This window comes from Accipiter gentilis, chromosome 13 (assembly GCF_929443795.1).
Source record: "Accipiter gentilis chromosome 13, bAccGen1.1, whole genome shotgun sequence".
NCBI lineage: Eukaryota > Metazoa > Chordata > Aves > Accipitriformes > Accipitridae > Astur > Astur gentilis.
The window spans coordinates 18,564,584-18,578,547 of NC_064892.1; the positions used below are offsets into that span (position 1 = coordinate 18,564,584).

The following is a 13,964-nucleotide window of genomic DNA, read 5'->3' on the forward strand; positions in this document are numbered from 1 at the left end:
TGGGCATAAATTAGTTTCTTTCAACAGATTCTTCCTTTGATAGAGCATTCTAGTAACATTGCTCAAGTATAAATAATACATCTATGCTGAACAGCTAGTTTTCTGAATGTGTTAATGATTTACGGATCAAGAGGGTAGGTTTTGTTGCTTTTCAGAGAAAATCATGGAAGGCCCACGTGGAGTTTGACATACTGAGAAACTGAGAATTTGGCCTCATGTTCAAGAAATGTATCATTTTTACATTTAATGTACCAGATAGTACAGGGGCTGATTAGTTTATTGGGCTGTAGAAGTCTGTAATCACTTGTTCTCGTTCTGTGCCATTGGAGAAACCCTCTGGTAAACCTGTCAGTTTGGGGACAGGAGAGTTAAATGCCAAGTAACCTTAATGCTTACTCTGTCTTTGTAAATGTATTATTTAAAAATAAGTCATTTCACACTAGATGTATTTGCGTTCATTGTTAAACACGTTTAAAAATTAATGCTGTTTGCATAGCGATCTCCTTTCATTTTGAAACACATTTCCCCAGCCCTAGTTTGAGCTGTTAATAAAGGTTGCAGCACATGGTAGTTTTTAATTGTTGAAGTAGTTGTGGAATAACACCATAGCGTTCTGTTCAGGAAGAGTTAAAAGATAATTTTTACAGCCTTGAAGCTTGAATTTTGCTTGTCTATTTATGAGTGGTTGGTTTGTATTTGATCTCCCCAGCTCTTAGTTAATTCTCCTTTATTTGGGGGGCATCTTTTGTAGGTTCTACACATTTTGCAACACTCTGCTGTCAAAGGCCACCTGTGCCTCATAGCGTCTGCTGAATTTCTTTTGCCTCTTCAGATTCACAAAGAGAATAGAAATTTTATTTTTAGGCCTTGAGGGTTGGAAACATCCACTTTGAAATCAAACATCCAAGTGTTACGCAGAGATAATGATACATTAAGTGAATCACGAGTACTTTAAAGTGGTATCTCTCAGTCTCTACTGTTGAATCGATTCCAATTTGTTTAAATGCATTTTCATTGAACCTCTTTTTATTTTAATAATTCCTGGACCCTACCGTCTGTCTTTCTTGGTGCCAACCGGTGCTTTTTAGAAAAGCTTCAATGGGAGTTGTCGTAACAGAGTCTGACTCAACCTTGCTTGGGAGTGCCATCTCTTGGGAATCTCTTTTCTTCCTTGGAACACAAATTTAACCTTGACCCTGAGCAACCGTTTCTTGAAAATGAATAGTAAGCCACTTTTTAATTTCTGCTTCCAGAAAAAAAGCAGAAAGGTCCAGCTGTCTTGCATTTTGCTCTTTTCTTCAGCGTGACCTGCTGCATTTGTCCAGCGCATCCGAGCTGAGCAGTTCTGTCAGCCTGGGAAAGCCTGCAGCAGCAGCCTCGAGCAAAAAGGCACAAATGCCTGTTCGCTTGGTGCTTTTGCATTTGGAAACAATTTTTTAAGTATTTTGCTCAGTTTTAGTTTTCAGCTGTCTACGTGTTCGCCCTTCTGATTTTCAACAGCTGTCTGTCACCACTGTACTGATGTACCCCTCGTGTACAGATTAATAATGATAGCTGCATCTCAAAGCGAGCATAGTTGAGTCTTGGATGTGTCTTCTTTTCAGGGGGATAGCAGAGTGTTTCTAGTAGAGGTTGTTTAGTTCATTTTTTTTGCAGGTTGTATTACTTCTTCCTTTTCTTAGAGTATTTTGTTGCTTGGTTAAAGTGGAGATTTTCAAGCAGAAGCATGTGAGTGTTGTGAATGTAATTTCTCATGATGGGAAGGTGTTTTCAAAAACATCTCTTCCCATAATTTTAAAGATAATTCACCCTTACATTAGTAAGATAAACCAAAAAAGACTCCGAGGAAAGCTCTGGGTACTTAAGCCGTAACTTACAGGGCTCTTTGAAGTGCCCACGCTGCTACTTACCCAAGCTAGCCGTGCGCCAACCTTTCGTACTCTGCAAGTGCCTAGTTGCCACTCCAGGGTGTGACAGGATAAAACCTGATACAGGCAGATATGCTTCATGGCAAGCACCCTCAGAACTGCCCTTTCGGGGGCATGAGCTTTCTACCCTTATCTACAAGAAAGATTAGGAAAATATTCCATTTTAATTTGAAAGAACAAATTGTATTCCAAAGATGAACATACCATATCCTAAACCCAATCCACCTGCACATCTCACGGCATTAGAGTTGTAAGCACATCTGTGTGCTATGCAGAAGCAGTATTACTTCTGCTAGAGCAAGTGCTTTTTGTCATTTCAAACCTAGCATGTGTTTCTTTAACTGTCAAGTGTTAGAAAATCTGTAACCTGCAGAATATTCCTGGTTATTTAGATTTCACCCTTCAAGGATGGTGATCAGAGCTGAAAGCTGCTCTAGCTGAGTGCAGTTCTGCCCTGCCTGCCCAGAAGACTGTATGCCTGCACTGCTTGAGCCTTGGCGTTTTGGTATGGCTGTGGCAACGACATGGTTAAAAATGTGGGTAGCTTTTCAGAAGGATTTTCTCATCACACTCTCCTTTAACTGTGACAAAACAAAATCATGCTGCCTGAAATTTCTACTGCCAGAGCAGAACGAGGTGGGGCAGCACGATGACAACCAAGAAGGGGTTTTGACTGAAGAGTTAAGCATTTAGCAATTTATTTTTTAACTTCCTGTCCTCAAAGCCAGCTCATTTTGTAAATGCTAAATTTAGTCTGTTCGGTTTCCGTCATCAAGGACAGCTTTTTTGGTACGCTTTCTTACAAATTGTTTGACCTTGGGCGATTGCTGCCAGAAAGGAAGAACACTTTAAAAGCTGACAACTGATGGTTGGAGGTTTGTAAACTCTCGGTTGTGTGGGAGCAATAAAACTCCACAAAGGCACAAAGACTCACTGAAGCTTAGTAGCCTGTGAAGTTGATGAACTGCAAGGCATCAGGATGAGTTGCTGAAAACAAAATGATCTTTGCTTTTTCACTGGTTTTAACCTCAGCTGTGTGTAAACTGAGCTCATCATGACTTGGTCATGGATGGGAGACAATGCCGGTACACAGAAAAGATTGCAAAGGGGCTGTTACAAAATTTCCTCCCAAGGAAGTTAAGAGGAGGTGGATTTCAGGGGGCTGGAAAGAAGGTGATGTAGAACTGTGCAGGAAAGGATGGCCATCCAGCAGATAACACATTATCAGCCCTAACTTCACCATACTTCGCTCAGGGTCTTGTGGCTGGTTGTGTGGCTGACTGGTTGTTTTTCCATAATGGTTGGGGAAGAGGGCAGTAAGGAATGCTTTTTTACACAGCCAAAAAAAAGCTTTGTGAATAAGGAAATCACGTGTTATGTTCCTGGCTGCGTTTATTAATGGCAAGCTAATGAAACAGAGCACCGCAGAGAATACTGGTGTACAGCTTTAAAGGGCAGGCACAAAAAGCGTGAAACAGAGCACTGACTGAGAGGCTAGAGCTTTATTAAAAAGCCTTTTCTAGCAGGGAACCATCCTAACCTGCCTTCCAGTTCTGTTTCAGCCTGGATTTGAGTGGATGTTGAACAGCATAAGGATGTGATGGTGGTGTCGCAGAGAGAGGCATTGCTGGGATTTGCCTCTGAATCCCAGCTGGAGGCAGGGCTGAAGCTGTCCCTCGCCTTTATAGCAGTGGGCAGGAGCAGTGAGATGAGGGAAGCCACGTGGAGCTGTACCCCTTCATGTTGTATTTCCATGGTCTCGGCTGATGTCCAAGGCAGCCCACTGGGTTACAGGGACCTCAGGCTGAACCCTTTCTAACCCACCAAATGCTCTGGAAGCTGCCAAACTCTCAACAACAGAGTTTAGACCCCTAAAACCAAAACGAAGTTTGCAAAACCAACACGGACGCTTTTGGGAGCCAGATGAGGAAAACCTGTTTCAGCCCAAACTAGCAATCAGCTGAGCCCACACCACCACAAGAAGCCCAGTTCACTAGGTAAGGATAGAAAGGCAGGAATAGAGAGACAGACACCCCCCCCCCCCCCCGCAACCATTCATTTTTCAGCCAGTTGACTTTATGAGCTGACACTGTCTGAAGGTATACCTCTGAATATCCCAGCCACAGTGTTATGATCTCAATTAGTAAAGATGTGGTTCTGTTAAATGGAACTAATGGCAACACTCATCATCTAGGGAAATGAACAGTTAATTGTCAGTTCATAACATTCTAACTAAGAAATGGTATACTGAGAATTCAGCCATCCTTTTGGCTTCATTGCTACTCTTTGTCCCATAGTTCCTAACTGGACTAGTCATCGTCATTGGGAAAAGTTTGCTTATACCATCCATTTTCAGGTAATAATGATAATTGAATGTTAAAAGTTTTGATTCAAGTACAGTTTAAATAGAGCTTTGGCAGCTTAAGTAAAATCTGAGATCATGGAGAAACATCTATGCTACTCGTAGGTCACTGTAAGGGAGTGTGAGTTGTTGGGGTAGATCTCTTTGTTCACCACCACCAGAACAAAATATAACACCTGTTTACAATTTTTATCTGAAGTACAGGATGTACAAACCTGTTTTGATAAGGATCCTGCTGTCTTTTGTAATGTGGACTGACATCAGTCACAGCCTGAATTTGCCAAAGAAAGGGCATTCTTAATCTGAGAGTTTTGGAGGTGGGAGGAGGTCATTGAAGGGCATACCAGTTTTCATCCTGTTTGGAGAAATTCATGAAAGGATTGTAAAGGTTTTGAGTTTAGTTTCACAACTGAAGACTGAAATAATAGTATTGACTGTATTACCGTAGTACGTAGACACTGCATGGCCCCTCCAGCAGTTCTGGACAAGAAGACGGTACCTACCAAAGGTGGATGCAATATAAGGAATGTGCAGTACAAAAGTAAATGCAGAAGAGCTATTAAAAGAGAAAGTGATTTCTATGATAGACTGCAGTTACATGTTACTTTTTCCTTGGTTTTTTTTTTTAATTTCCAAAAGACTAGGTGTAATTACTATAGTAAAACAAAGGCCTGTTCTTAGCACAGTCTAGAAAAATCTGTAAGTCATGACCTGTGTTTTGTCTCAAAGACAATCGACTCCATCTATGGAACAAGTACTTTGTGTGGCATCAGCTACATAAGGGTTTGGGGTTCTTCCTTACTCTTCCTGTAGGGGGCCTGATGCTGCTTGCTGCAAAGGCAGGTGGGACTTCGGGGCAGACTGCACTCTGTTTGGTGATGGACTGCTTTTGAGGTCCGCGTGGATTCCTTGTGTCCAGTCCCAGAAGTATCCCCGAAGTCAGAAGACTCCTTTGGAGCAGTCTGACTTGCATACGCTGGGTACATCAAGTCGCCGGTGCCTTCAGAGCAGTTCGGGGTGCTCTGAAGGGCAATGGAGGACAGCAACAGTGGGGTAATCCATCCTTCAGCTCCCAGAGTAACAAGTTGTGCTGCTGAGGCAGGTGGCATTGAGTCAGCCTGAAATCTGCCTCTGGCACCCAGGTGAAGCCTGGAAGTACGTCAACAGGGAGTATTTCTTCCGTGGCACGTTTATCTGCCTTGTGGATGGAGCTGGCGGTTTGTACTGCTTCTAGATGACCCTTGCCCAGCCATGTGCACAAGGGGATCCCTCATCTCCCTTGTACGTGAGTTGACCCCATTTATCCCCCTTCTCTCAAACGTAGGATAGAAGATGTTGCCTTTGGCCTTATGAAGATGTGGGTATGGCCTGTGCAGGGTGTCCCTCTCCATCTTGCCTTCACTCTACGACCGATCTGTTTAGTTCACCAGAACCAGTCTGTTTGCCCATTCCATATATGAAACTTGTAAAGATTTGACAAATGAACTGCTCGTGTCATGTATGTTTATGGTTTTGTCTTTATCACGGCACATATGGTATGCCTAATGCGGAATCTCAGTATTGACAATAGCCAGGATAAGGTGTTTCAGGGAAGTTACCAGGAATCATCACTGGCCAATTACAGGCAGTTTTGCCACCTTGAGGAAGCGGTTTTTGTAACCTTGTCACTCTTAGCTGCTTATGCACTTTGAAAAGTAACCTGTTCTTCACTCTGTGTTCTTTATTAGCTGGAGGACTTCCCATGGTCTTTATAAAGGGATTTTTTTTGCTTTTGTTTTTTGTTTTACAGCAGAACAGCAGGGTCCAGGGGGCCAGATGAATTGGGGTCCCTTTGTTTCAAGTTGATTTGTGTATGAATAGAGGAAGAGACTTACTGTTCCAGAGGTGTTCTTGCTTTCAAATAGGGGAAAATGTCAGATCTAAGAACCAGTCTAAATCAGCTGAATAGATGGGATCTACTAGAACATCTCATCTTTCAGCATGCCAGGGATAATATCCACTTAGGCTGTTATTATTACAATTTTTAATATTAGTGTTTCTATTTTCCGTTTGCAATAGAACTCCATTCTGTGATGAAATTTGGCTCTGACTCAAAACCAGGAGGGTTCTCCATGAAAATATTTAACATAGCTGATTATAAAAATCCCAAAGTGAATTCATAGCTTGCTTGATTGTTAGCTTATTTAGAGTAGACGAACTAAAATATTTGTGGCTTAAATATTTCTGACTTAATATTTTTAGATACTTAGTAAATACTATAATCTAGAGATTGAGAGAATGCATTTAGAGCTGCTTAGGTACCATAAAAAGATTGCTTGTTAGATCTGTATATGGAATAATTGCTTTGGGTCAAGTGAGATTTGAGGTAGCTTGGCAAATGCTTTTTATTGAGGTTGGTTTTCTGTACTACAGCACACAAGCGCGTGTGTGTGCCTGTAGAGAAGCTCTGCTGCAGTGCAGTGCCATTGAGGTGCTTAGCTGAGAGCTGTGCTTTGTCTTACTACCAGGTTATTGATGGGCATTTCCTTCCTTGCTCTGCCTATTGAAAATTACTTGAAAAAACATTTTTAAAGAGTGGTTATTAATGAAGTACTGTCAAAAAGGAAAGATATATCTAATGAGCTTCTCTAGGGATCTATCTTTGGCCTAGCATTATTCAAAAATTCTATTAACCTCTTTGATGATGGAAATAAGGAATAAAAGTATAAAAATGGCAGTTGGCACCAGTCTAGAATAAATTTAGACCAACCAGCTTTGAAAGAGTTGGTCTAAAGAATAAAATTACTTTGCGAAGTCAGGAAAATTGTTCTTAATTAGTATGGAAAACAAATAAAAAAATTTATAACAATGGGGCAGGCTATCTAATGTGCTACTTCAGAATAATGAATCGCTGTAGCCATTGCTGCCTGTAACAGGGCAACCATACAAACTGACTTGTAAGTTCATTAGCAGTAACCATGCAGAATGCAAAAAGTCAAACATTGAACTGAAAGACTGTGTTTAGCATAAGGCTTCTGAAAACTGGTGTGGCCAAAACTGCAAAGATCACTGCAAAGAGCAAACAAGAGTGCTAAGGCTTGTTCTTTTAAAGCTGACCTATGAGAGAAAGAAATAAGATCTGCCTAGTCTAGAAGAAGGTAGACAAGTAGGGGGAAATTACAGTCTTCAAGCACGCAGAAAGTTTGAAAAACTTTGAAAAAGTTTGAAAACCAGTGGTGACTGGTTTGTCTTCATGTCCATTGGAAATGACACAAGAGAGTAACGCTGTAGCTTAAAGCTAGATGTTGGGGAAAAAACATCCTGTCAATATAAATAGTGAAGATATTAAAATTTTTGTCACTGATGACGTTGCATAGTGCAAAGAAACAGGGTGATTTTGTACAGTTAATCCTGCCACATTCTAAGAAATGGGAGTAGAACTTTTTTTAAATATTCTGTTGAAACTGAACATGTCTGTGATTTCTAGCATGATTTGTCCTTTAAAATTGTGAGCTGACACAAGAACAGGAAACAAATCCTGTGTTTTTTATGACCAAGTTGTGTGATGTGTGTTAGCAACTGTGTGTGCAAGTCATCTTTAGCCACATGTGTAACTATGTCCCTTTGTCCTTCCTCAACAGTCTCCAAACGTCCACAACTACCCAGATATGGAAGCTGTACCCTTGTTACTAAACAACATGAAGGCAGACCCCACAGAGGATTCATTATCTACAGACCATTTCCAAACACAGACTGAACCAGTGGACTTGTCAATAAACAAAGCCAGGTCGTCCCCTACAGCAGCTTCATCTTCACCAGTTTCCATGACAGCATCAGCCTCCTCCCCTTCTTCTACTTCCACTTCTTCTAGTCGGCCAGCTTCATCACCCACAGTAATAACATCGGTATCCTCAGCGGCATCTGTACCGTCAGTATTAACTCCAGGTCCTCTTGTGGCCTCTGCATCTGGTGTTGGAGGTCAGCAGTTTTTGCACATTATCCATCCAGTACCACCTTCAAGCCCCATGAACTTGCAGTCCAACAAAATGAGTCACGTGCACCGTATCCCCGTGGTGGTACAGTCGGTACCTGTTGTCTATACAGCTGTGAGATCACCTGGGAATATGAACAACACTATAGTAGTACCACTGTTGGAGGATGGGAGAAGCCATGTCAAAGGTAAGGTGGAACCAGTTTTGTGCATCTGTGGCATCTCTAAAAACCGCTCTGGTATGGGGAAAATGGAACAACGTTATAAAGCTGTTAGTTTCCAAGCTTGCTGTGTTGTTTGCTGAAAAGATACACAACTTACACTATCGGGAGGAACCTTGAAAAGTCTTATCCCAGATGCTCTTTAAAATAAATAAAACATTTTATAAAGATTGAGGTCAGCAGTGGTGCTAGATGCTCAGACAACTCGTGGCAAGTTTTGTCCTGAGAGAAATGAATCCCTCCCCAGAAGCTGGAGAAGTAGGACAACAGAATAGCGACAATATATAAAACATCATAGATGAACATGGAAAACTCACCAGGTGATACAGATTTGGCAAGGGAAGGAATGTCAGAGAAATTGTTTCCATGCAAAGAGAAAGCAGTTGCTGGGCTGTAGGAATGTGCGGAGGAAAGGCTTTTGGACCAAAGAGTGGCAGCAGATGCAGAGAGGTAGGCTTTATTATGCTCAAGGAGTGGCAGTGCAATACTTTGAATTTGGTTTCTTCTTCCAGATTAAACAGCAGAAAGGAAGGAAACCACACGGAGTGTATATTTTGGGAATGAGTTTTGCAGACACAGGACCTGAGAGGCACATGGAGGTGTGAAGGGAGGAAGAAAGCATGCGCCAGAAGGACAGATACACTTGTGGAGAGGTGTCCAAAGAACACAGATAGGGGAGCTGGAGAGCAAGAAAAAATGAGAACATAACAGTTACTGAGGGGGCAAAAACTTGTTAGAGATGGTGACATGATGGGTGGAGGAAGAAAAGAGAAAACAGATGTGCCCAGATACTTTGAAAAGCATAGCTTTATAAAGAAGGCATTAGTGGCAGAGATGGGAACATGAGGAAAGGAATGAAAGAGACTCATTTCAAGGTTCATGGTTTATTGTGTGTGAATGAAATGTAGCTAATTTTCCCCTGAAATGAGGTCTATGTTCCTATGTCTCAGCAGGCTTGGACATAGGAAACGAGCTCACAGCTGATCTGGGTTTTGGTTTAAGCCTCAAAATGACAGTTTAAGAAGTTTTATTGCACTTCATACAGTGATGTAATTTTAGGACTTTGTACTGTTATGTCAAGAAATGATAAATGAAAGCAAAATTTTTCACCATGCTGTCTGGGGAAAAAAAGAAAAAGGAAATTTTTAGTCTGCATTTTGATTTTGGAGCTTTGAGCAGCACCTGACCTTGAGCTCATCCAGAATTTTTCCTGTTTGTTTTCTTTTCAAAGGTGCTAGTTGGCTCTGGTAGTAGTCTCTTCTATAGGAAGCACCTCCTCATCGTGTAAAACTGGAACTTTGCTACCCCAGTTTCATCGTCAAAATTCCAGAATTTAATGTGCCATAGAGATTTCAGCCCATGAGCTCTGGGTCTCCTGAGCTGCCCTGACAATATCGCCTTTGTGCTGTTATTGGCAGACATCATTAACCAGCCCTGCAGTACCTATTAATGTACAGCTAAAGAAGAAGAAAGGATTAAGCGTTCTTTAATTATTTTTTTTTCTCATCAGTTGTACCCATTTTGCTATCACTGATTCTTTTGATATAAGTGTTCAGGTTAATTTGAATACATACAATAGAAGAATAGTGGGCAACAATCCGCTCTAGGTAGTCGTCTTTTCTCAGCTTTTGCTGGAGTGTGTTTTTCTTTCTTCAATGTAAAACAATATAAATAATAAAATGCAATGATATTGCACAAATTAACCGATTAAGTAAATTTCATATATGTGCAGACTAACTTCCCTTCAGTGGTCAGCTCTCATGCTGAAAACAAGAAATAAAAATAAACAGATGTTAACAGGACATTGCTGTCAAATTGAATTGGTTGCTAATCCTTTACCACTTGAAGGAGAAATGCAGGTTCGGAATCATCTAGAGTCACAACTTTCAACTTCTACATGAACATTGGTCATTTTCAGAAACAAAAAAATACGCACTCTGAAACAAAGTTGATCCCCGGATAGCATTGGCAGCATTTGTCGCATAATCTCTGTGTTGTTGCTGCTTTGGTGCTAAATCAGAGACCATGTTGATGATCCAAGGGTGCTGTTGGGAAGCATTTAAAGTTATATTTTACATTAGCCTGTGTCTAAGTCCTTTTCATCTGAATGAGACTTGGGCACTTTCCTGAACAGAGATACTTCCAATGCTAAAATTAATGAAAATTACATCAGACTTCAGTTCAGACCTCTCATGTTTTTCTAGATACAGGTACTTGGGGAAAGATGCAAGAAACGAGCTAGAAAGGTTTTCTCCTTGTTATTCCCAGTTTTATATTCCTCATGCTGAATTTTCGTCTTCCATCCAGGTTTGACTAGAACCATTTCATTTTTAATTCTATTGCAAAACCTTCTCAGGTCACCACCATCCCTCTAATCCTGCCTCTAGGCATTTTGCTTGGGTGGTTTTCTGCTTCCCCTGATGCTTCCTAGTCCACTTTCCTCTCTCTCGGACAAAATTGTCTCCCGGCAGCTGCTTTTCTAGGCAGTTCAAGCAAATACTTCTTTCTTCATGTTCTGTTTGAATTCTCACTTCCCTCCAGCACAAGAAATCGCTAACTCTTCTGTTTCCCACTCTTTTTTTATTTTTCCATTTTTTTCTAGTCCTTCACATCAGTTCTTTGAATGCCAGTTTCACCAGCTCTACTTTATCTCTCCATCCTTATCTGTTAATATTTCTAACCCATACTGTCATCTCCTTTGCCGCTGTGCATCCGTCTTTGTGGCGTCATTCATCCTGGTGTTTTCCGTTGCACCTTCCTTCAGGAGAGTCTCAGATCTCCTTTTCTGCCTCCCAATGTGCTGCTCATTTCTGCTCTCTTTCCTGCCTCCTCTCTCCTATTTTTTTACTTGCAAGGTTTCCTGTTAAATCAAACCCTTTCTGCAGCATTGAAAACCAGATGGGTTTGCAGAGAATTAGCTCTTATATGTATAAGCTGCTGGCAGCATCCCGTCAGGTCCTGTGCCACTTGCTGTACCCCAAGGGGGGCAACGGGAGCCCAGGGTATCATGCTACAAAAGCACCCTTCTGTCAGACTGATGCTTTTTGCAGGATAAAAACCTCTCAGTTCACCTAGTGTAAATCAAAATCAGGATCGAAGCATTTTTAGGAATCTATTAACAACACATAATTAGAAGGTAATCGGTGGACGATATGTTCAGTATCGGTAATACAACACTAGCCATTTACAACGTCTTACCAAATTCCTACAAATTTCTAACACTGTTTGGTAATCCCACAACACTGACATAGGTGCACATACACGCACTGTTACATGCAGACTCCCCTGCTGATCGTGGACCTTCCCCTCCTGACATCCCCCTGATGCACCCGCTGGGGAGGCAGCACCCCAGGGAGACCCCCAAAGTGGGGGTCTTGTGTGCTGCCCCACACTGCCAGCCCAGCTGTGCAAGTTGCCCCCTACAACCTAATCCTTACATTATTTCATGTGCACAAAGTGTTGTAACGTGTTAGGGCCGTTGGGGCACAGATGGGACGGGAGCCAGGCACAAGTCCCCGTGGGCCCCGTGGGTCCAGGCTGCAAGCTCTGCCACTCCCTACAATGTGGCAGAGATGACGTTCACTCCCTTCAGTGGTCACCGCTGTTGTCTTGCCATCCAAAGCCTTAAAAAGCGCTTGGAGATTTTTTTCTGCATGGAGTAGGTGGTGACCACTAGACATTATTATACATTAAAGTATTCCAGAGCATTAAAATCCCATGAAAAACTCTTTCCTTGCCTTTTTTACTCCTGGTTCAGCAATGGTGAGGATTGCTAAAAGGTGTAATTAGAGGCACAGCAGGTAGCAGCACCTATAGATAAGGTTGCCTGATGGTTTCCATTAAAACCCTGTCTTTAGTTGCTCAAAGTCTGTCTATGTGCTAACCATTTAGGCTAACATTTTCCATGCTGCATGTCTGCCTCAGGCTATTTCTTTTTTCTTTTTTTCTTTCTTTTTGAGGAAAGTTTCAAGAAAAAAACTATTCCACTCTTCCTGAGACTGAGCGTAGAGAAAAAATTGTAGCATTTTCCATGTTGAAAAATTTATTCCAGCTTTTTTTGGTGAAAAGCTCTAGAACCTCTGTGGTGGTGTGCCATGAACCTCAAGTTTGGTTTGGACCATTGTCTTTTTTTTTGTCTTTATAGGCAGTTGCAGAAACCAAGCCAAACTGGGAGATCTGAAAAAAAAAAGAGTCCCCTTAAAGGGTAAAGCAAAAAATATTGTGGCTGGGAGAAAGCATGGAGGAGGTTGGAAGGGGCTGGGCATTGCGGAGAGGGGCAGGATGGAAGGGAAGGGGGCAGAAGAGGAGAGGTGGTGAGATGGCTGTGGATGTGTGAACATGTTCAGGAGGAAAAGTGGGAGAGGGTTGGAGACAGAGTAAGGGGGAAGAAGCAAAAGGAGGGTAGAAAAGTGATCTGGGCAAGGTGAAGGGGAACAAGGAGAGGCTTGGAGCAGACAGGAGCGAAAGGGCCTGCCCTGGCAGCACCGTGTTCCCCTACGAACTCTGGTCCTATTAGCCTGAGTCTTTCCACTGCTTTGCTTTCAGAAGATATCCTTGAATACTACAGGCAAATCATGTCCCTCTAGCAGCAGATTTTGCCAAAGATAATATCCTTAAAAATTGTTTTCTGTAGTTCAGAAGAGTTATTCCATTCACTGAAGGGCCTTTTAGAAGCTTCCTCCTGATAATGGTGCACCAAGGACCTGTGCAACTTTGGTATTTCTGGGGTTTGGGGTTCAAGTTTTTGGGTTCTCGCTCTTAAGGGTTTTAAAGTTTTCAGAGGACTCAACCACTTGCAAATTCCACTAGTCAGAACATTATAAATTTAAATTTGCTGACTGAACTTCATCTGCTTCCTGTGTACGTAAACATCTGTAATGACATTGGTGTGGACTATTTTTTATGATACTATATCTGTGTATAGACCTAGCAGAAATACACAGATTGTGTCTTTTCACAGTTTACACATGCCATATTCCTCATTGTGGAGACATTATTAAGGAGTAAAGGGAGTACCTTTTGCTACAGATTTTTCTGCAACTTAGAACAGGTGATACCACTAGATTACATTATCTACTGTCCTTGGGGTTTTTTTTTTAAAGTATAGCCTGTTATTTCTGCCTACTGTAAAGTTTATTCCACAAAAGTAAACGCAATTTGTAGCACAAAGCTAGAAATTTAGAGAACCCTTCCATATTTTTAAAGGTCAGATTATATGGTCTCTTTGTATAAATTATGCTATGGAAGAGACTCTTAATTAAAACCAGTAGTGTTGCCTTTTTTATTTCATGTGAAGTGATTATCCTTTCTACGTTTTAGTAGATGGTTATTTTGGATTTGAGTTGTATTGGGGCAGAGAGTTTCTACTTTAGCCATAATTTTTTTTATTGTTACGCACAAAAATCTTTTGCAGCTGTATGTATTCCAACCTGTCCCACCTCCACCCTTCAGTCCCCCAAAGTGTTGAATCTCTCTCCCCATTT

At 41.6% G+C, this 13,964-nt stretch overlaps 1 protein-coding gene across 5 annotated transcripts in view; it reads left to right on the plus strand.

The window, feature by feature from the left end:
* KLF12 (KLF transcription factor 12) overlaps positions 1-13,964 on the plus strand; it is a 250,959-nt gene that overhangs the window by 147,007 nt on the left and 89,988 nt on the right. For all 5 annotated transcript variants that reach the window (XM_049815883.1, XM_049815886.1, XM_049815887.1 and 2 more), the window contains exon 4: positions 7,911-8,448. In XM_049815883.1, the coding sequence (XP_049671840.1) occupies positions 7,911-8,448 (538 nt within the window). The remainder of the gene's footprint in view (positions 1-7,910; positions 8,449-13,964) is intronic.